This window comes from Dendrobates tinctorius, unplaced genomic scaffold, assembly GCF_039654945.1.
Source record: "Dendrobates tinctorius isolate UK_male_01 unplaced genomic scaffold, ASM3965494v1 ptg000035l, whole genome shotgun sequence".
In the NCBI taxonomy this organism is placed as follows: Eukaryota; Metazoa; Chordata; class Amphibia; order Anura; family Dendrobatidae; genus Dendrobates; species Dendrobates tinctorius.
The window spans coordinates 15071625-15095596 of record NW_027361703.1 but is presented as its reverse complement, the minus strand read 5'-3'; the positions used below and the strand labels follow the sequence as shown (position 1 = coordinate 15095596).

Sequence of the window (23972 nt, the reverse complement as noted above, 5' to 3'; positions counted from 1 at the left end):
TCCGCCAAAAAGTCAGACAAGCGGATCCGTTCTCAACTGATGTGAACGGATGCCACAGGATCCGTTTTCAGACGGATCCTGAAAATGAGGAAATTTAAAGGAAAAGAGAGAGAGAGAGAGAGAATGTTTTTTGTCCACCACCCAGAAAGAATTTCGGGTTAAATGAGTGTCTGGAGGATCCGCCAGAGAAAAAAACGAGCTCCGTTTTGAAATCTTTGAGGATGGTGACGGACAGAAACTTTTGGCGGATCCTCAAAAAAAACGGACAGCAATCCGTCACAATCCGCCATTAATGCAAGTCAATGGGGAAAAAAAACGGATCCTCAAAAAAAAATTGAGGATCCGTTTTTTTCAAAACCTGGCAGATTGTGACTGATTGTAAAAAACTGAAGTGTGAAAGAAGCCTAACCTGAGTCCAGAATGAGTCATGACGCCTGCGCAATAGATAGCATTGTATTCCTGAGAGATTGTGAAGACGCTAGCAGTTCAGAAGCCAGAGACCGGGAGCCAGGAAGTGCCCCACATGTAACAACGCTGCTGCTCTGTAAGCCAGGCAGGGAGGGCGGTTTTTAACTCTTTCTCCTCACATAGCCCAGCACCCAAGAATGACATCAGTGCTTCATAACATAAACTTATGCTATCAACCTGGAAAAATAAAGTGATAATAGAGCGCCAGTACCATGCAGCAGTGTCCATGCTCTGAATCACATATAATACAAAAATCAATGCAAATACTAAAAATAAAGAAGAAAAAATATTAATAATAATGCACTAATGACATGGAAACTGCACCTCAAAAACTGCAGCATGTGAACAATGAATCCTAAAAATGGTGGAAATGCAGACAATCAGCAAGAAATATATATACCTTTAAATATATCAAAAGGATAATGCAATTTCATGGATTACATCAATCAGGTAACCAATATAAACAGTAGGGAAAATATCATCAAAGATGAAAAAATATTCCATAAAAAAATGGATGATGCCATAATTCATAGTACCAAACCGAATGGTCAATTCTGTAACAGTAACTATCTTTCTAATCAGAATGTATATTCAAAAAACTCAGGTTATTTAACACAGCAACCAATATGATTGATGGTATAAATAAATCCTATCATGAGGAAAACTTATTTCTTTTTTTCTATTTTCCTTTAGATGGAACTAGAGGGCCTATCAAACCCAAACTAACAAAACAGAGCCAAAATGGCTCTAATGAAAATCATGATGGAAGAAACAGCAGAAACAAAAAATGCATAGAGATTCATGAAAAACACCAAATCGACACAAGAAGGGCCCTAAGAATGTCAACACCAATTAGGCCATGAGGAAGCCAGTGAAGGACAAATCCTCATTGATGCCCCCAGGTCTGACCGTGTTCAATTGAAAAATCCATCTGGACTCCAACTGCAATAATTCGCTCTGTCTGTCAGTTTTGCGAATATTGGGTTTGATCCTCTGCAAACCCACCACAGTAAGGCCCCTAGTTTGGCTATTATGAAATTCCAAAATATGTGAAGCCACTGAGCTCAAGCTTTTACCCTTGGCCAGGTCTGATCCAGCCAAATTAATGTTGGAAGTGTGCTGCTGCACACGTTTACGCAATTCTTGAGATTTCTGTGCAATGTAAACTTTAGAACATGGACAGACTAATGCGTATATGACGTGCGTTTTACAATTAATGTAATCTCGTAGCTGATATTCGCATCCATCCTGTGGGTTAGTGAAAGTGTGGGTGCGAGTCATGAAGCCACACACATTACACTCCCCACACGGAAAGGAGCCCCGTAAGTGAAATCCTGTTTGGGTTCTTACAGTGGGCCTAACAAAATGACTCCGCACAAGCGAATCTCGCAAATTAGGTGCTCTCCGTGCAGTTAGGAGGGGTCTTTCAGGTAAGAGGTTAGAAATACGCGCATCAGTTTTCAAAATTTGCCAGTGAGTCTCAAAAAGTTTCCTTTTTGTCCCACTGGTTGTGGAACATCGTGAAGAAACGAATTTGGCTGTCGCCAGTCCGTGAGACAGATTTTAAAAGCTCTTCACGAGTGACAGAGGTGACCCCACGAAATGCCTGACCTATCGTAGATCTCGGATAATGTCTCTGACGCAGTCTATTGGTAAGATCCCTAGATTGTGTCCTGAAATCAACAAAGTCCGTACAATTTCGATGCAATCTCGCAAATTGTCCATAGGGTATGCCCCTTTTCAAATGTTCCGGATGAAAGCTCCTATAGTCTAAAAGACTATTGGTTGCCGTTGCTTTTCGGAAAAGGTCGGTGCAAATCCGGTTGTCCTGGAGAGAAAGTCTGAGATCCAAAAAATCTACGGTGGAAACAGAAAAGTGATAAGTCAAATGTATATTTAACGAATTCCGATTAAGAGACGCAATGAAGTTCTCACAATTTGAAACAGAGCCAGTCCAAATTAAAAAAATGTCATCAATAAAACGAAACCATGTAAATACATGTTCTTGAAAGTCAGGCGATGGGTACACAAGCTCTGCCTCCCACCAACCCAAAAAGAGGTTGGCAAAGGAGGGGGCGCAGCGTGCACCCATCGCCGTACCTGACACCTGTCGAAAAAAAACAAAATCAAAAATGAAATAATTATGTGTCAAAACATATTTTAGCAAACTGAGGAGAAAATCATTGTGTCCCAAATCGCAATTAATCTGGTGGCTCAAAAAATATTCAACAGCCCTTAGTCCCAAATCATGTGGAAAGTTTGTATAGAGAGACTCAACGTCAATTACAACCAGTAACGCCGGACTTAACAGTTGAATAGAATTCAACTTATGAATTAAGTCCAAGGAGTCTCTCAAATAAGATGGTAAATTCAGGACCAAGGGCTGGAGAAAAAAATCCAAATAGATGCAAGCCTTCTCTCCAAGACCCCCTATTCCAGCAACAATGGGCCTGCCTGGTGGGTTAGATAGATTTTTGTGCACCTTAGGCAATAAATAAAAGGTTGGCACAACAGGCTTTTTAACAAAAATGTAGTCCTTCTCCTGTTTTGTGATTACACCCTCATTGAGTGCAACATACAACAACCGTTCGAGTTTTCGGTTGAACACTTGTGTTGGATCCGATGGTAATTTGTGATAGTATTCACGATTATCCAGCTGTCTCCTGGCCTCACTGACATAAAATTCAGTAGGCCAGAGAACAACATTTCCCCCCTTGTCAGCCATTTTGATCAAGAAGGTATCATTGGATTTCAAGTCATATAAGGCCTTCTTGTCCATCAAAGTCAAGTTTTGTCGGCTAGTGAGGTCCTGAGGAAGTTGTAAAATCTCATTCCTCGACCTCAAAGAATGTTTTGACCGAAGGTATGATGCACAAGGGGGGGGAAGTTGTAGAAGGATTTCTGTGGGGGAAACGCTTCCTACCTAGATCATTTTCATTAAGGAGGTCAAGCAAATCGAGGAAAACACGTCTGTCAATCGATGAAGAGGTCTCCGGTAGCAAGTCTAGTTTGCAGTGTAATGCCTGTAAAATGATTTTCCTACAAAATAAAAACAGGTCTTTAATTAACACAAATTTATCAGTAGTCTGCATTGGGGAAAATTTGAGGCCCCGCTGTAAGACTGACCTTTCAGGGTCAGTCAGCATGTGAGCAGACAAATTGATAACTTGAAGTTGTTGGCTACCAGCATCTACCGTTTGTATCTTCTCCTCTGGGTGGTCTGATGATTGCATTGTCTCTTTTTTTTTTCTTTTTCCGTCTCCCACGTCTGGTCCGCCGTCTATGTCGCTGTTGTCTGATGCTAAAAAATCACTTGAGCTGTTCTCAGAGTGTGAGGCTAATATGTTCTGGACCCTAGGAAAAATACCCCTTCTATTGCCTGAGTGCCTCCACTTATAAGCTAGGTCCTTCTCATAGTTCAGTTTATCACGTGCTAGCTTGCTTCTTTTACCATCAATAATTTCCTTTTCATACTTAAGAATAATATCCTTAAGTTTGTGTTGAAAGGGTTGAACCTGAGTAACCAAGTCAAAGCTTTGTAACTGGGCTTCCAATCCCTTAATCTTAGTTTTCAGGGTATGTAAAAGGTCCTTATCGTGTTGAATTAACAGATTAATTATAATTTTGGAGCACTGTGCTAGACCCGCCTCCCATGTAGTTTTGAATGAAGCCGTGACTTCCCAGGCAGGGAAGATCTGAACCCTCAACCCCCGTGGAAAAATAAAGAGTTTTAAATACTCCTCCAAACAGCGGACATTCCACCAAACACGTGTTAGTGTTTTATGTGTATCGATTAATTCTCTACTACATCAAAATCTGAGTTATTGGTTGCTGCAGGACTAAAAAGGGTTTGTTCACCCTGGCTACTGCAAATGGCCTCTCTGGCATTGAGGTCAAAAGCCATATATAGATCACTGAAAAAATGAATGAGAAAAAGCAAATAATCACAAATACAAATAAATAAAACTTAATCTTAATTATGGCGTGTGCCACCACCTGGAAACCCAGAAACTGGGGAGAGACAGACAATATATAAGTATATAGGTGGGCACCATGGAAAATATGACATGAATATGATAACTAGGTGCAATACTGTGCCAAGAAGATTAAATAAAAAAAAGGGAGAACAGAGACATAGGATAACATGCACACTTGATATCATTCCTGGCTACTTTCCCTGATGAAGCTGCAGGCTAGCAGTGACACGCGTTGGGTTCTGTGGGCAGTGTGAGTATGCTTAGGTAATTTTCATGTGATCCAGCAATTGCCTTCCCTCATCTATGGACTTGCATGGTAATCATTTGGATTGTTTACATACCTACAAGTGACTATTAGACTGATCAGACTTTACTGCTGCAAATTGTCCATATGTTTATACCAAACATTTTATGCATATTATATGGTGATAGAGGGCATTGTTGTGAATGCTTATTTTGAAATACTTATTGATATAAACATTTCTTCTTTTGTATACTGCATGTGTTTTCCACTTGCCCACTTTTGTTCCATTTGTGGTTTTTAATTGTTTTTATTGTACACTTGGATCTCTCTGGCTATTGTATGTCAATAAAAGCCTTTTTTCACATGGACATTCTGCTGTTGTGTGCATGTTATCCAGTGTCTCTTTTCTCCCTTTTTTTATATACAGATTCTTCTCACAAAATTAAAATATCATCAAAAGGTTAATTTATTTCAGTTCTTCAATACAAAAAGTGAAACTCATATTATATAGAGTCATTACAGAGTGATCTATTTCAAGTGTTTATTTTTGTTAATGTTAATGACCCAAAAGTCTTTATCTCAGTAAATTGGAATTATTAACAAAAAATCACCTGCAAAGTCTTCCTAAGTGTCTGTTTCAGTAGGCTCCACAATCTTGAGGAAGACTGCTGACTTGACAGATGTCCAGAAGGCAATCATTGACACACTCCACAAGGAGGGTAAGCCACAAAAGGTCATTGCTATAAAGAAGCTGGATGTTCACAGAGTGCTGTATCCAAGCATGGAAATGACAGTGGAAAGTCGAGTGGAAGGAAAAAGTGTGGTAGAAAAGGTGCACAAGCAACCAGGATAACCGCAGCCTTGAAAGGATTGTTATCAAAAGGCCATTCAAAAATTTGGGGGAGATTGACAAGGAGTGGACTGCTGCTAGAGTCATTGCTTCAAAAGCCACCACACACAGACGTATGAGGACATGGGCTACAAGTGTTACATTCCTTGTGTCAAGCCACTCATGACCAAAAGACAACGCCAGAAGCATCTTACCTGGGCCAAGGAAAAAAAGAACTGGACTGTCGTTTTCAGATGAGAGTAAATTGTGCATTTCATTTGGAAATCAGGGTCCCATAATCTTGACCAAGAGTGGAGAGGCACACAGTCTGAACTGCTTGACATCTAGTGTGAAGTTTCCACAATCAGTGATGGTTTGGGGAGCCATGTTGTCACGTGGACCCATCCTGTGTGACGCGACCAGCAGGCCGGTAACTAAAACAACAAGACGCAGCACGTGATACTGTCCTGTGTAACACGGCTCACAGGCCGGTAACTAAAACAACAAGACAAGGGAAGGGAAACAGTTACAACGGTGGGCCCTGCGATAGGGACAGGGGATGTGGAGACCTCCTGCACTCCCCTGAGTCAGTGTCCCTAACGCTCCTAACGTTCCCTATGCCGGTTCCGCACCGGGCGCCGATCAGGAACCTGTCGCCCTAGCACACCCTACACCTATCCCTTGCTAGGGAGCTGAGTGGTGCAGGCACTGGCCCCACCGCTGTACTAATACACACTAAGGAAAAACAAACGGGGAAACAACTTAGCTTTACTCTTTCACTTGCTCCTGGCAACAGAGTCCACCACCAGAATGCACCTCTCCTGAATCGCTGCCATCAAGCTCTGTCAGAGCTACAAGGAAATCCCCTATGATTCCTTCCACACCAGGGCTAAGACAGTGCTGCAAGGAACGCTCTCCAGCTCCTTCCTCCACCAAGGATGGTTGAAATGAACATTATCACCAACATTGATTGCAACACCTGTGACTCTTTTATAGCAGAGCCAGCAATCACACCTGTATTATAATCATGTGCACTTTAGTAAAGAAACTAGAGTGCACTGACGCTCACCACCACCGGGGGCAAACTTGAACAAACGACACCACAGTGCAATACTCCTAATGGCCACCGGGGGAAAAAACCAGCCTTAAGCACAGCTTAGGGAAAAAAAAATGTTAACGGTGCTTTTTATATGTCCTGATCCAGCATGGATCATGACACATGTCATCTGCTGGTGTAGGTCCACTTTGTTTTATCAAGACCAAAGTCAGCGCTGTCTACCGGGAAATTTTAGAGCAATTCATGCTTCCCTCTGTCTACAAGCTTTTTGGAGATAGAAATTTAATTTCCACACTGCCAAAAGTACCAATGCCTGGTTTAAAAGAAACAGTATCACTGTACTTTATTGGCCAGCAAACTCACCTGACCTTAACCCCATAGAGAATCTATGAATCTATGGAGTATTGTCAAGAAGATGAGAGACACCAGACCCAACAATGCAGACGAGCTGAAGGCTGCTATCACTTCCATGCCATGCCGCATTGATGCAGTAACTGATGCAAAAGGAGCCCCGACCAAGTATTGAGTGCATTTACTGAATATACATTTCAGTAGGCCAATATTTTGAATTTTAAAATCATTTTTCAAGCTGTTGTTATAAAGTATTCTAATCTAATGAGATAATGACTTTTGGGTTTTCATTGGCTGTAAGCCATAATCATCAACATTAACAGAAATAAACACTTGAAATGGATCACTCTGTTTGTAATGAGTCTATATAATATGAGATTCACTTTTTGTATTGAAGAATTGAAATACATTAACTTTTTGACGATATTCTAATTTTGTGAGAAGCACCTGTAGTTTCAGAGATGCCTTTTTATTTAGTGCTAATTCTTTATGATCTCTACCAAGAGGCTGTTGGTCTTAATAATGCATAGCCACCTAAAGACATGCCCCCAGAGAATTGTTTGTAATCTTGATAAAGACAATAAAACTTAGCACTGAATGTTAAGGCCGATATTGCCAGAACCGCAATAAAAGCAAATAAAAAAAAAAAAAAAGTATACTCAGAGAAGCAATGAGAATAAATTAAAAGCAATAACGTTCCACTTTTGATATGTTGACTCATCCTCTTTAACCCCTTCATATCTCAACGAATTTCCATTTTTTTTTCGTTTTAGTTTTTTCCTCCCCTTCTTCCAAGAGCCGTAATTGTTTTGTTTTTCCATCCACATAGTCGTATAAGAGCTTGTTTTTTCCGGACGAGTTATACATTTTAATGACACTATTCATTTCATATTGTTATGCACTGAAAAGTGGTAAAAAGATTCCAAGTGCGTCAAAATTGCAAAAAAAGTGCAATTCCACAATTGTTTTTTTTTGTATGTTTTTTTTTGGGGATGTTCACTATACGGTAAAACTGAGCTGTCAATATGATTATCCAGGTTAGTATGATTAGGCAGATATTAAATATGTATTTTTCTTTTTAATTAGTCGTTGAAGCAAATTCAGAAATTTGTGAAAAAAAATTGCTTCTGTTAGCATTTTACAATTTTTAGGATATTTGGTTGTGTAATTGCTTTTTTTTTTGCTCCCTGAGCTCAAATTTTTACTAAGACCTTTTTGTGGTAGATACAATGTTTTGATTGCCTCTTATTGCTTTTTAACCCCTTTGTGACAGAGCCAATTTGGTACTTAATTACAAAACCAATTTTTACAATTCTGACCACTGTCACTTTATGAAATTATGGCTCTGAAACGCTTCAACGTATCCCACTGTTTCTTAGTTTGTTTTTTTCGTGACATATCGTACTTTGTTAGTGGTAAAATTTATTGAATTTAACTTTCGTTTATTTATGAAAAAAGGAAATTTGGCATAAATTTTAAAAATGTTGCAATTTTCGAACTTTTAATTTTTGTACCTTTAAATTAGAGAGTGGTGTCACACAAAATAGTTAACAAATAACTTTTCCCACATGTGAACTTTACATCAGCATAATTTTGGAAACATAATTTTTTTTTGTTAGGATGTTATAAGGGTTAAAAGTTCACCTGCCATTTCCATTTTTCCAACAAAAATTTACAAACCCATTTTTTTAGGGACAGCCTCACATTTGAAGTCAGTTTGGTGGGTCAATATGACAGAAATTACCCAAAAGTGACTCCATTCTAAAAACTGCACCCCTCAAGGTGCGCAAAACCACATTCAAGAAGTTTATTAACCCTTCAGGTGCTTCTTGAGAACTAAAACAATGTGGAAAGAAAAAAAATGAACATTTTACTTTTTTCCACAAAACATTTGCTTTGGAACCAATTTTTTTATATTCACAAGGGTATCAGGAGAAAATGGGTCACAAAATTTGTTGTGCAATTTCTTCTGAGTATCCCGTATGTGGGGCAAACCACTGTTTGGGCTCATGGCAGGGCTCAGAAGGGAGGGAGCACCGTTCGACTTTTTGAAAGCAAAATTGTCTGGAATCATTGGTGGGCGCCATGTCGTGTTTTGAGACCCCCTGAAGTACCTAAACAGTGGATCCTCACAATTTTAACTCCAACTCTAACCCCAACACACCCCTATTCCCAACCCTAACTATAACCTTAACCACAACCCTAACACACCCCATCCCTAATCCCAACCCTAACCGTAATCCCAACCATAACCACAGCCATTACCCTAACCACAACCCTATCCTTTAGCCCCAACCCTAACCCTAGCTCTAGCCCCAACCCTAACCCTAGCCGCAAGCCTAACCCTAGCCCAACCCTAACCCTAATGGAAAAATGGGAGATAAATACATTTTTTAAATTATTTTTACCTAACTAAGGCAGTGATAAAGTGATAAAGGGAGTTTGATTTACTATTTTTTATTTTGATCACTGTGATAGACCCTATCACAGTGATAAAAATGAACCAATAGGAAAAATTTCCTATTGTTGCTGTTGTTTATTAAAAACATTTTTTTTCCACTTACTGTATTTCTTAGTAGCTTGCACTATATATAGCAATGCTTCAATGAAAATCATGAAATATGAATGCCAGCTACAGACTGGCTTTCACAGTAGTACCATAATGACCGGCACATGGGTCTTCTGAAGACACTTAGCTGTCATGGTAACACATCGGCGCCCTGAAGTCACATCACAGGTGTGGCAATGGACAGATAGAATGACACGCCCCCAGCCAGAGTTTGACAATGGCATTTAACAGGTTAACAGCTGCAGGCCGAGCTCCACTTCACCTGCATCTGTTAGAGGTAGATGATAAGGAAATCTGTCAGGAAAGATGTGGGCTCGCAAGCTGAGCCCACATCAAGGTCAGGGACTCGACATATGATGTAATTCTATGTCATATGTTGGGAATAGGTTAAATAAATTATATAATAAAAAATCCAAAATAAGGAGTGGCTCCGTAAAAAGTATTTCATGGTCCTGCAGTGGCCTAGCCAGCCTCCATACCTGAGCCTTACAGAAAAACTTTCGAGGGAGCTGAAACTCATTGTTGCTCAGTGACAGCCCTAAAACCTGAAAGATCTGGAGAAGATCTGTATGGAGGAGTGGGCCAAAATCCCTGCTGCAGTGTGTGCAAACTTGGTCAAGAACTACAGCAAATGTCTGACCTCTGTATTTGCAAACACAAGTTTCTGTACCAAATATTAAGTTGTTTTTCTATTCTATCAAATACTTATTTCATGCAATAAAATTCAAATGAATTATGTAAAAGTCATACAATGTGTGTTTTGGGATTAAGCTTTTTGGAGAGGTTCTCTCTCTTACAGTTGAAGTGTAGCTACGATAAAAATTTCAGACCTCTCCATTCTTTGTAGGTGGAAAAGCTTGCAAAATCAGCAGTGTATCAAATGCTTATTTTCCCCACTGTATTTGATCAATTTTACCTCAGACATTCAGGTAGCCGCCATATTCCCTAATGTGTCTCCTTCAACTTATCTCACACACTGCAGTGGCCGCTCCTGTGTGACTTCACTGCAGACAATGCTAATATATCACACATTACTGCTGTGTTACACAGAGTCTTCATGAGTTTTGGGTGCTGGTGACTGTATTATATGGGAAACAAGAGCTGTGAGCAGATATCTGCCATCACTGTGTAATAGCGGAAGGACAGAGCACGGGCACATACAATGTCTGCCTTCACTGTAATAGCGGAAGGACAGAGCACGGGCACATACAATGTCTGCCATTACTGTGTAATAGTGGAAGGAAAGAGCATGGGCACATACAGTGTCTGCCATTACTGTGTAATAGTGGAAGGACAGAGCATGGGCACATACAGTGTCTGCCATTACTGTGTAATAGTGGAAGGACCGAGCATGGGCACATGCAGTGTCTGCCATTAGAATGCTTTCTATGGTGGAGCTGAGTATGTGATAGAGACTGATGAGAGAGGAGAAGCCTGGGCCTGGTATATGTATGATAAAGAGAGGCTGCACCTAAAGGGATATTCCCATCTCCAAGATCCTATCTCAACATGCAGTAGGTGTAATAATAATAGCAAATACCTCCTATTAGAAATGTAGAATAGTTTTTCTGATTCGCTATATCACTTTCCTCGTCTGCAGGCATTGTGCAAGTGAGGCTTATATAAAGGAGGTAACTCTGTTAGGCTATGTGCACACGTAACGGAACTCTCGCGGAAATTACCGCAAGAATTCCGGAATTCCATTCCACGGGAAAACCGCATTTTAAATTCCCGCGATTTTCCCGCAGAAAAACTAGCGATTTGCAAGCGTAATTAGCTTGCAGAATGCTAGCGTTTTCCAAGCGATCTGTAGCATCGCTTGGAGAACTGATTGACAGGTTGGTCACACTCGTCAAACACAGTGTTTGACAAGTGTGACCACCTTTTTACTACTGAGGCTGCCTATGCAGCATCAATAGTAAAAGATAGAATGTAAAAAAAAATAAAAAATGGTGTTATTCTTACCTTCCGACGTCCCGCGCAGCCGTTCCCAGTAATCCTTTGCGAAAATGCCCGCGATGGCGTCCGTTCTCGCGGGATCGCGACGTCTCGCGGTAATTCGCTATGACGTCGCGTGAATGACCGCGAGACTTCGCGATCCCGCGAGAATGGACGCCATCGCGGGCATTTTCGCAAAGGATTACTGGGAACGAGAGCGTGGAGAGAGGCGGGAAGGCTGCGCGGGATGTCGGAAGGTGAGAATAACAATATTTTTTATTTTAAATTCTATTTTTTACAGGGATATGGTGCCCAAAGCCCGGAGGACAGTCTCCTCTCCTCCGGACCGTGGGTACCATCTGCAATTGTTCTGCTTACTTTCCGCATGGTGTGCACAGTGTAACAACCCTGATGGCATCACTGCATGGCCTCCCATCCCCCGCACACCAACTTACTTTCTGCTTCAAGCCATGCTGTGAATTCTGTCTGTTGCCAGCTCTGTGCCTCTGCTCTCCATGTTTCCAGACTCTGTGTATGGGGGGGCGGCGCCTGAACTCTCTGGTTCTTATGCAGTCAGGGTGCACCTGTGTATTATGTCCCTTACCAATCACCTGGAGCCCTTGACTATTTAGTTTCGCCACTCCCACTGAATCATTGCCTGTGCAATGTCTATACTCAGTTAGTATCTTGCTGCTGAGGAAGCCAGGCCCTGTTCTGTGTATCTCCTTCTCTGTAGGAATACTCTTTGTCTCGCTTTGTACCTTGTCCGCCTGCCAGGAGGCAGAATATCCTGGCCCTTGAATCTTGTTCCCAGTGCCTTGTCTGTTCTCTGTCCGCCTGCCAGGAGGCAGAATATCCTGGTCCCTGTGTCTTTGTCTGAACTCAGTCTTACCTCTGTCTGTCAGTCTCTTTGTTTGTGGTTCCTTCTCTGTCGTGTCTTTCCTTGTGTCCTCCCTGTCTGTGCATCTGCACCCTCGCAGCTTTATCTGGGCATCTGCACCCTCGCAGCTTTATCTGGGCATCTGCACCCTCGCAGCTTTATCTGGGCATCTGCACCCTCGCAGCTTTATCTGGGCATCTGCACCCTCGCAGCTTTATCTGGGCATCTGCACGGCTCCCTAGCCGCTCTGTCTGCACGGCTCCCTAGCCGCTCTGTCTGCACGGCTCCCTAGCCGCTCTGTCTGCACGGCTCCCTAGCCGCTCTGTCTGCTCTGCACTCCTAGCCGCTCTGTCTGCTCTGCACTCCTAGCCGCTCTGCCTGCTCTGCACTCCTAGCCGCTCTGCCTGCTCTGCACTCCTAGCCGCTCTGCCTGCTCTGCACTCCTAGCCGCTCTGCCTGCTCTGCACTCCTAGCCGCTCTGCCTGCTCTGCACTCCTAGCCGCTCTGCCTGCTCTGCACTCCTAGCCGCTCTGCCTGCTCTGCACTCCTAGCCGCTCTGCCTGCTCTGCACTCCTAGCCGCTCTGCCTGCTCTGCACTCCTAGCCGCTCTGCCTGCTCTGCACTCCTAGCCGCTCTGCCTGCTCTGCACTCCTAGCCGCTCTGCCTGCTCTGCACTCCTAGCCGCTCTGCCTGCTCTGCACTCCTAGCCGCTCTGCCTGCTCTGCACTCCTAGCCGCTCTGCACTCCTAGCCGCTCTGCACTCCTAGCCACTCTGCCTGCTCTGCACTCCTAGCCGCTCTGCCTGCTCTGCACTCCTAGCCGCTCTGCCTGCTCTGCACTCCTAGCCGCTCTGCCTGCTCTGCACTCCTAGCCGCTCTGCCTGCTCTGCACTCCTAAACGCTCTGCCTGCTCTGCACTCCTAGCCGCTCTGCCTGCTCTGCACTCCTAGCCGCTCTGCCTGCTCTGCACTCCTAGCCGCTCTGTCTGCTCTGCACTCCTAGCCGCTCTGTCTGCTCTGCACTCCTAGCCGCTCTGCCTGCTCTGCACTCCTAGCCGCTCTGCCTGCTCTGCACTCCTAGCCGCTCTGCCTGCTCTGCACTCCTAGCCGCTCTGCCTGCTCTGCACTCCTAGCCGCTCTGCCTGCTCTGCACTCCTAGCCGCTCTGCCTGCTCTGCACTCCTAGCCGCTCTGCCTGCTCTGCACTCCTAGCCGCTCTGCCTGCTCCGCACCTCCTGTGTGAACAGGTCCAAACCTGTTCCTTCATATTCCACTCCTTCCTGCCTATATCCATACCTGCACCTCCTGTGTGAACAGGTCCAGATCCTGTTCCAGCATACACCACTCCCTCCTGCCTACACCTGCTGTGTGAACAGGTCCCTACCTGCTCCTTCTCATGCCGTGCCCGCCTGTCCTGTGTCTCCAAGCCGTGCCCGCCTGTCCTGTGTCTCCAAGCCGTGCCCGCCTGTCCTGTGTCTCCAAGCCGTGCCCGCCTGTCCTGTGTCTCAGCCATGCCTGTCGTATCTACCTGCCTGTCTAGCCTCTGTCAAAGTGACTTGTCCCCGAGTGGGGCCACAGCCAGACACCACCCTGGAGTGGCACCCGACAGCTATCTGCCGCACAAGCCTGACCTCACCATCAGAGGCTCCAGTGAAGACCGAGGTAGCTGTCGTAGTCACGCCCCTTCCAGGGTAGTCTGGTTTGTGGCACAGTGGGGCCACAACCCCCCGGCTCGCGCCATTCAGCCAAGGCGCGAGCGTGACACACAGCCACATGCGGGAAGTAAGCGGAACAATACATTCCTATGGGTGCGGAATCGCCGCGATTCCGCAAAATTAATGAGCATGCTGCATTTTTTACCGTGAAGCAATTCCGCCACGGTAAAAACCGCAGTATTAGCACAGCTTTGCGGAATCCCATAGGAATGCATGGAATGCTTATTTTTCGCGTTTTCGCGGCAAAATCGCGCAGTTAAAACCGCAGCGGAAATGTGAAAAAAACGCCACGTGTGAACTCAGCCTTATAGTACTTTCTCTCTCTTTCTCTCACCAGAAGAACTAAAACAAGCATCACCCCCCTCCCACCCTATTGTTATCACTGTCCCACAACGCTTTAACCATTACTTGTGTAATGGTTACATCGTTACTTGTGTAATGATGATTGATTTATTGTATTTCTTTAATTAGCCATTGTATATCTTATACCATGTCCAATTTTACCATGGCTATAAAGAGTTAACGTTAGCATTAACCTTAGCTCACGGGAATGGCAATCCTACAGCAATGGTTCCCTGGAGGTTTCTGCCACCGGGTGTTTTTCCTCTCCTGAGCGCTGTAGGATGTGAGTCAATAGTTTGCCAAGTTTAGTCCCCTTAATCCTTTTGAAGGTGCATCTAATTTTTAAGTTTAACAAAGTGAAATAGGTGTTTTAGTCATATATATAAAAAATAAAAAATATTGCTAAAACTGGCATATGTGAATTGGAATTTATGACTTGTCACAGCTTTGCGGATTGTGAGTGAGGTGGAAATTGCAGACAAGTTATGGTGGTGAACTGGCTCGGCATTGGTGGCCAGCCTGAAGGATGTTGTAATGGTAACGTCAATCAGGGGCGGGCACAGTGGTTAAGCACAGGAGTCAGGATAATAGGGTCATTGGTGCCCTGACAGTTTACTGGCTTTACTTGAATGGCAAGCCAGTGCGTGCCACCCCTTTATGGCTGTGTGTCCTGGTGCTGTATGTCAGACAGCTGGGGCTATCACAGTACTTGTGAATCCCAATGTACTAGCACTTTGCCTGATTCCTACTGTGTTTGTTATAATCCTGTAATTTAAATAAAGCTGTGGCCATTATGACAACCAAAATAATGTGTTTTGTGTATATTCCAGTGTCTAGATTTACTGTCATTATGATTGTTTTAAAATGTGGGGGTCCGTCACATATGCAACAGTCATGTAACAGCATTTCTGTGTAGAAACATATAATGGAATGAAAAGACAATTCCAAATATACTTACTGTGTCTGCAGCTGTTGTAGCTGTTAGGACACATGGGGGCAGGTTATAATGTAGTGGACAACCCCTTTAACCCCTTAACGTCCACTGATGCACCTTTTAACGGCGGCAGTTTAGGGTACTTATTCCTCAGGGCCACTTTTTAACAGTGCTGAGAAATAAGGTTTTAAACTAATAAACAAAAAAAGGTGCACTCTGTAGCACTAAAGCATGTCAATATGAATAGCAATACTGCTTCTGGATACTAGGAAAAAATGACATTCTTAGCACATAATTTGGCTAATTCATTCATGCTCAGCCATTAATGACACGCTGATCTCAACTGCTGGATCCTAACGTGTCTAGTGTGAATTCCTCCTCTAAGACTGAAGTCTAAATTCCTGGGTAGATGTGAATACCTCTCTTCCAAGTCTGATTTTATGGGTAGGTAGGACCCTGTTGCAATTAAAATCCACCACATGCTGAAGGGCGGAGTGCTTGGTCAGAGAGCTAATATACAATGACAAAAAGACTGACTGGCACTTCCAAGCTAATGTGAACAGGTGCATACTAGGAGATAGCTACCTCCATATACAATAAACAGAAAAAGTTGCACTGTAGTACTAAAGAATTGGCCAAATTATGTGCTAAGTGTCTCATTTTTTCTGAGTATCCAGATGCAGTATTGCTATTCATATTTCATGTACTTCATATTGACATGCTTTAGCACTTCAGAGTGCAACTGTTTTTGTTTATTGTATATGGAGGTAGCTGCTCCTAGTATGCACCTGTTTGCATTTGCTTAGAAGTGCCAGTCTGTCTTTTTGTCATTGAAAAATAAGGTTATAGTGCTCCCCAGCATCGGAAAATCTTCGGGGTTAGGGGGTGACAAAGGGGGGCTTGATTTACTGTATGTAATAAAATAAAAAAATGTATTTGTTTCCATTCTTTGCAGTTAGGGTTAGGGTTGTGTTGGGGTTATGGTTGGGATTATGGTTGTGGTGTTGTGGTTAGGGTTGTGTTGAAGATATGGTTAGAGTTGGAATTAGGGTTAGTATTATGAATGAGTCACCGAGGAGGAAAAAACAAAAAGCCAGCTAAGCCCAGAAAACCGGAGAGGTTGGTAACTAGCAGATTGCAGACCCCTGATCCTATCCACAACAACTAGCAGTAGCCGTGGAGCGTGCCTTCAGTGGTCCTAGATGCCTCTTCACGGCCGGAGAACTAAATAAGCCTTAAGAAATAAAGGGAAAATCTAAACTGCCCCAGAGCAGACCCCAAAGCAATAGACAGCCCCCAACATGTATTGTCGGTGAAACAAGATGAAAACACAGACACAGGTAGAAAGATAGGCTGAGCAAATGATGGGGCCCTCGCTAACTAGAAAGGACAGGAAAGAAAAGCTGCTGTCTGCAATCACGCAAAAAACCCTGCCAAAAAGAATGTCCAACACGTCTGATAGAAAAAGGCCCTGAAGTCGCTAGACTTCAAATCACTATATCAGCACTCAGGTATATTCTGAAGACAGAGCAAAAGAGATCAACTGATCAGAGACAAAATGGGGATTCAGCCCAGTCCCAGCCAGGGCTGGCTGAACACAAAAACTAAGTAAACCAGACAAAAACTCATATGAACAATAGCAGAGAAAACTTAGCTTTAGGAAGGCAGGAACCAAACTGGAAACCAGGAGCCACAGTCAGGAAAAATCACCAGGAAGAAACTAGGCAGTCGGCTGCCTTAAATCCAATCAGAAACTCCTGATGTCCAATCGCAGTCCTCTTCCTCAGGTGGCCAGTCTCTGCCATTTAGATCAGCTTCATTACCTCCCTTCACCAACAGAGGGAGTCCAGATAGAGAACTCACTACTCCTCTGTCAGCACAGCCAGCTCCATAACCCTCACCAGAAGCCAGAGGCAAATCCGAAAATGAGCTCACAACAGGTTAGGGTTGGGATTAGGGTCAAGGGTAGGGCTGTGTTAGAATTGGAATTAGAATTGGTTTAGGGTAATGGCTGTGGTTGTGGTTGGGATTAAGGTTAGGGTTGGGATTAGGGATGGGGTGTGTTAGGGTTAGGGCTGTGGTTAGAGTTATAGTTAGGGTTGGGATTAGGGGTTTGTTGGAGTTGGAGTTAGAATTGCGAGGAGCCACTGTTTAGGTACATCAGGGGGTCTCCAAACGAGACATGGCACCCACCATTGATTTCAGCCAATTTTTGCATTCAAATAGTCAAACGGTGCGTCCTCCTTTCTGAGCCCTGCCGAGCTCTCAGTCAGTGGATTTCCCCCACATACGTGGCATCGGCATACTCTGGAGAAATTGCATAACACATTTTGTGGTCCATTTTCTCCTGATAACCTTGTGAAAATGAAAAAGTTTGGGTCTAAAGAAATTTTTTTGTGAAAATAAAATGTTCATTTTTTTCCTTCCACATTGCTTTAGTTCTCGTGATGCACCTGAAGGGTTAATACACTTATTGAATGTGGTTTTGAGCACCTTGTTGGCTGGAGTTTTTAGAATAGTGTCACTTTTTGGTATCTTCTGTCATATTAACCCCTCAAAGTCACTTCAAATGTGAGGTGGTCCCTAAAAAAAATGATTTGTAATTTTGTTAGAAAAATGAGAAATCGCTGGCCAACTTTTATAACCCTAACAACGTCCTAATAAAAAAAAAAAGATATGTTTCCCAAATTGTGCTGATGTAAAGTAGACATGTGGGAAATGTTATTTATTAACTATTTTGTGTGACATAATTCTCTGATTTAAGGGCACAAAAATAAAATTTTGAAAATTGCTAAATTTTCATTTTTTTCATAAATAAATGCAAGTCATATCGTAGAATTTTACTACTAACATGAAGTGCAATATGTCACAAAAAATAGTCTCAGAATCGGTGGGATCCGTTGAAGTGTTCCAGGGTTATTACCTCGTAAAGTGACAGCAGTCAGAATTGTAAAAATTGACTTGGTCATTAAATACAAAATTTGCTCGGTCACTAAGGGGTTAAGCTACAAAAGCCAATCTGATTATTTAATGTAAGTTCCTAGGAGAAAAAGTAAGAAGAAAATAACTTTTAATTATGTAACTTAAGCTTTATTTCCTGCTGGATCTCCTGTAAAAAAACATTTTTGTAAATTGTATTCTTTCCCATAGTCCGTTTTTCCTCTATAAAGCAGCAGGAGATCGTTTAATTCTGTAATCCTTTAAATGTTAGTTGAGCTTTCAATGTGCAGTACTTTGTTTTTATTTTGTCAAAAAACATTGATTTAAACTCATAAACAATAAGTTATAAATTGGTCAATATAATGATAGTTTACTCTTGTCAATACACTAAGGAGATACATGTTGTGTTAGTAATTATATAACGTATAAAATTTTGAGCACAACTCATTATATTCTTAATAATAGCTCACACGATAGTATAGCATTAATTTGCTGTGGCTTTGTCCTGGGTTTATTTGTTTCAACTGGTAGGATTATAATGCTGTAAACCGTTGTATCTTCTTAATGAGTATTTTTGTCTATTCATAAATCATTATGTATATTTAGTGTTGGGGGCTTATCGTGCTCAAACAGATAAAGCCTGTAGAGAACACTGATACAGTAATTTATAATTGATCAATAAATTATACCCTGCTCTTTTGTACAAACACTAAAGACATTTCAGTATATACAGTATTATACATTGTGGTGTCCTTTGAAGCTTAGCCTATACCTCAGCTTCATAGGAAGATCAATATGGCTGTTACTGGAGTCAACCTATCCATCCCCTGTGATCACATTGCGGGTTCCTGATGAGCAACACACTGGCGACCGTGCTGTTAGTGATTGATACTGTAATTTAAAAAGTTAAACCTCAGCTAGCACCAGTCCCTGCTTTTATGGCAGATGCTGAATGTTTATTACAGCCTACAACTGCCTTTTATGGAGCAGGCACAGCTCCTCCACCTGCTTTAAAGATGTACACCTTGACCGTGACGTACATATATGGCAGGATGCATGAAGAGGTTAAAAATAACATGTCTGCTGTGTTTACTTCTTGTACAGGGTGGGCCATGTATATGGATACACCTAAATAAAATGGGAATGGTTGGTGATATCAGCTTCCTGTTTGTGGCACATTAGTTTATGGGAGGGGGAAAACTTCAAGATGGGTGGTGACCATGGAGGCCATTTTGAAGTCGGCCATTTTGGATCCAACTTTATTTTTTTGCAATGGGAAGGAGGGTCATGTGACACATCAAATTTATTGAGACGCCCTACACAAGAAAACTCACCATTCCCATTTTATTTAAGTGCATTTTTGTTTTGCCCATTCTGCAGATTCAGGGCGCATCAGTTGAACATCCCTTTGGCGAATATTAGCTACTCACAAATGCACCCTTACAAAATCCAGCTACTGCAGCATCTCCATCAGGATGATCCAGATCGGCACGCAGAATTTGCAGAATGGGCAAAACAAAAATTGGAACAGGACCCTCAGTTTACACAGAACATTATGTTCAGTGATGATGCAAACTTTTTTGGGTGGGTGATTTATATGGATATACCTGTATAAAATGGGAATGGTGACAGTTTTCTTGCGCAGAGTGTCTTGCATTGAAATCTACTGCAATGACCCGAGGACTGCGTTCTCCAGACATCAACACAATTTCTATCCGCTCCTCATGTGTTAACCTCTGCGACATGTCAATGGCTGTAAACATAGAGAAACTTGTAAACAACTCATGAAAGAATAAAGTTATGTTAAAACCAAGCACACCATTGTTTTTCTTGTGAAATTCTCAATAAGTTTGATGTGTCACATGACCCTCATCCCATTGGAAAAAATAAAGTTGGATCCAAAATGACCGACTTCAAAATGGCTGCCATGGTCACCACCCATCTTGAAACGTTTTGCCTCTCCCATATACTAATGTGCCACAAACAGGAAGTTGATATCACCAACCATTCCTATTTTATTTAGTTGTATCCATATACATGGCCCACCCTGTATGAAGAGACAAAAAAGTGCATTGCCGAAAATACGATAAAAACACATGTAAAAAAAACACTCAAAAGCGTAATGAATAAAACCCAAGTAACCTAAAGAGTTGTCCACTATTTGAACAATCTCTTCTTGAACTAAATGTTTGGCCCTGATAAAATAAAAAAAGCTATACTCACCTTCTGTGCCGTTGCAGCAGTGTCGGCACTTGCAGACCTGAAGCTCTTGCGCGGTCTTGTGACACGTGGTGCCCGACACCCAATGAGCGCTGGCGTCATAGTGTATGCCTTTGTATGGATTGAACATGAAGAAGAAGCCAGATATCAGCTGCAGCCTGGACTTCCTCTTCATGTTCAATCCATACGAAGGTAAAGAAAGTGACATCAGCAATGTCCTTGAAGAGCACTCAGATGCGAGCCGAGCGTTGTCCATTTTTCATGACCTGTTTGATATGAGAATCATCTATCTGTTAATTCTTAAAATACTGATGAACCTCTGACTAAACTCTGTAAGTTAAATCTGACACACTGGTCATACTCTGATGAAACGCTGATAAAAGAATAAAAAAGCATGTTTCACATGTAGTGTATTCCCCCCAGGAAGCTGGAATACAATACATGTGAAATGCGCTTTGGGTTTCTTCTCATTTCTGTGACTCTCATTTTGTCCACTGTGGTGAAGGGTGCAATAGCTTTAATATTGATATCTGGACTTAGTCCAGAATGAATGTGTGGTTTCTACTTCCATTGAGACAATTATTGCACATATTTCCATGCATTTTATTAATTATTGTTATGTTTTAGATACAGTGTTCATCTGTGCCCTCTCTTGTTAGGACATATACCTCACATTTGCATTGAAGTTGTAAGTTAATCTTCTGTCATTTGGGAAATTGGTTCCTGCTTGTTATCCTTTTTTTTTTTCATTTGTATGTGATTTTATGCTAACTATTTAATAACGTTTGTTCATATTTTTGTCAAAAATACTCAGTTTTTCTCAAATTGCGTAAGAGTTAATCTAGCATAATAAGTTTTCAAATTGAAAGCTGAAAAAAAATCTTCCCAATTGGTCAAGATATAGGTATAGCAATATGTGGGAATTGAAACATAGCTTTTAGTTAAATCAATTAAAAATACCACCACATGTATAAATCCAGGACAAACAAACATATAAATACACCTATACTAGGTAGGTAAATATGAACATTACTCTGCAATGAAATGCTGTAAATATTTGAACATATTTACCGTACATACTCGTGTATAAGCCGAGATTTTCAGCCCGGGGGGGGAGGCATCAGAGACCATGCTCACAACTACTGGCACATCTCTGCAGCCCCTGCTTCTCCCTCTGCCGTCTGCTTCCTGCGTTCAGGGCACGTGGTACCGCTCATTAAACTGATGAATATGCGCATATTTATGATTTTAATGAGCGGTACCACGTGACCAGCTGAATGCAGGAAGCAGCTGACAGAGGGAGAAGCAGGGGCTGCCGCTGCAGAGAAGACCTTGCGCCTGGAGGGTGTGAGTATGATGGGGTGAGTATGATGGGGCAGAGTAATATTCACCTGTCCCGGTTCCATTGCCGTGCACCGCTATGTCTCCGGGTCCTCCTGCTGTGAGGCAGAGGGCGCGATGACGTAGTCAGTGTGTTCCCTCTGCTGTCACTGCAGAGATCCTGGAGACACAGCAGTGGACAGTGATGGAACAGGGACCGGGAAATATCGCCAGTGTCATGGGCTCAGGACACCGGCACCTGGCCCCCAGCGACGGAGAGGTGAGTATGTCATTTTTTTTTTATTGCAGCAGCGACGGCAGCAGCAGCAAATAAGGGGTATTTATTGAGCTTCTTATGGGGCAGCATTAACCCTTGTACAGCAGCAAATAAGGGGTATTTATTGAGCATCTTATGGGGTAGCATTAACCCTTGTACAGCAGCAAATAAGGGGTATTTATTGAGCATCTTATGGGGCGGCATTAACCCTTGTGCAGCAGCATTTTATGGGGCGAATTAATGGAGCATCTTATAGGGTAGCATTAACCCTTGTTCAGCATCATATTATGGGGGGTATTTATTGAGCATCTTATAGGGCAGCATTAACCCTTGTTCAGCAGCATATTATGGGGGTATTTATTGAGCATCTTATGGGGCAGCATTAACCCTTGTGCAGCAGCATATGGGGGTATTTATGGAGCAAAAAAAAAAGAGAGAGGAGCCAGCGCCGCTTAAGGATAGAACGCATAGCATAAAGTGCATATGCACATAATATCTAACTGTATTCAAAATGAGATATTTGGCAAAAAAATTGATCAATTCAATTGAGCCACCCCGCCGCGCCAAGGCAATCTCATGTGGGGGGGTGCTACTCTATGTTTTTTAATAAATACTGTGCCATACGGCCTCCTAAATACATTAAAAGCAAGACCACATTAAGTGCAATCCGTACCTGAGCATATCTTGATCGCTCCCATGAAGCCAGATAAAGCAAGTGCAGATGAAGGCCAACCAGGTCTGAATGTAGACATATCAGGTTTAGCCTCCACACATTGCCCAACCAGGAAACATAGATGAAGGGCGATGCAGGTTCAAACACAGGTGCACAATTAAATAAAGCTTGGGGCAGGGTGGGGCTGCTGTGTGTGTGCACAGCAGCCTAGATCCACAGTGAACACAGAAAAAATGGCGAACATAACCCAGCGCGCACGGCAAAAGTGGTGGTCAGCCACATACCAACATACAGAAAAAAAAGAGAGAGGAGCCAGCGCCGCTTAAGGATAGAACGCATAGCATAAAGTGCATATGCACATAATATCTAACTGTATTCAAAATGAGATATGTTCTTTCTCTTTTTTTGTATGTTGGTATGTGGCTGACCACCACTTTTGCCGTGCGCGCTGGGTTATGTTCGCCATTTCTTCTGTGCACACACACACACAGCAGCCCCGCCCTGCCCCAAGCTTTATTTAATTGTGCACCTGTGTCTGACCCTGCATTGCCCTTCATCTATATTTGCTGGTCGGGCAATGTGTGGAGGCTAAACCTGATATGTCTGCATTCAGACCTGGTTGGCCTTCATCTGCACTTGCTTTTTCTGGCTTCATGGGATCGATCCAGAAATGCTCAGGTACGGATTGCACTTAAAGTGGTCTTGCTTTTAATGTATCTAGGAGGCCGTAATGGCACAGTGTTTATTAAATACGTAGAGTAGGACCCCCCACATGAGATTGCCTTGGCGCGGCGGGGTGGCTCAATTGAATTGATCAATTTTTTTGCCAAATATCTCATTTTGAATACAGTTAAATATTATGTGCATATGCACTTTATGTTATGCGTTCTAACCTTAAGCAGCTTTGGCTTCTTTTCTTTTTTTGTATGTTGGTATGTGGCTGACCACCACTTTTGCCGTGCGCGCTGGGTTATGTTCGCCATTTTTTCTGTGTTCACTGTGATGGATCTAGGCTGCTGTGCACACACACACAGCAGCCCCACCCTGCCCCAAGCTTTATTTAATTGTGCACCTGTGTCTGAACCTGCATTGCCCTTCATCTATGTTTGCTGGTCGGGCAATGTGTGGAGGCTAAACCTGATATGTCTGCATTCAGACCTGGTTGGCCTTCATCTGCACTTGCTTTTTCTGGCTTCATGGGAGCGATCCAGAAATGCTCAGGTACGGATTGCACTTAAAGT

The 23972-nt window shown here is 42.7% G+C and overlaps 1 protein-coding gene across 3 annotated transcripts in view; it reads left to right on the top strand.

Moving 5' to 3' along the window:
- IMMP2L (inner mitochondrial membrane peptidase subunit 2) overlaps positions 1-23972 on the top strand; it is a 1728396-nt gene that overhangs the window by 81405 nt on the left and 1623019 nt on the right. Inside the window, exon 4 of one of the 3 annotated variants that reach the window (XM_073573291.1) lies at positions 1162-5057. The exons of the other annotated variants lie outside the window; for them this stretch is intronic. Coding sequence (XP_073429392.1) covers positions 1162-1171 — 10 coding nt within the window. The 3' untranslated portion in view covers positions 1172-5057. Of the gene's footprint in view, positions 1-1161; positions 5058-23972 lie in introns of those variants that run through there. 3 annotated transcript variants of the gene reach the window in all.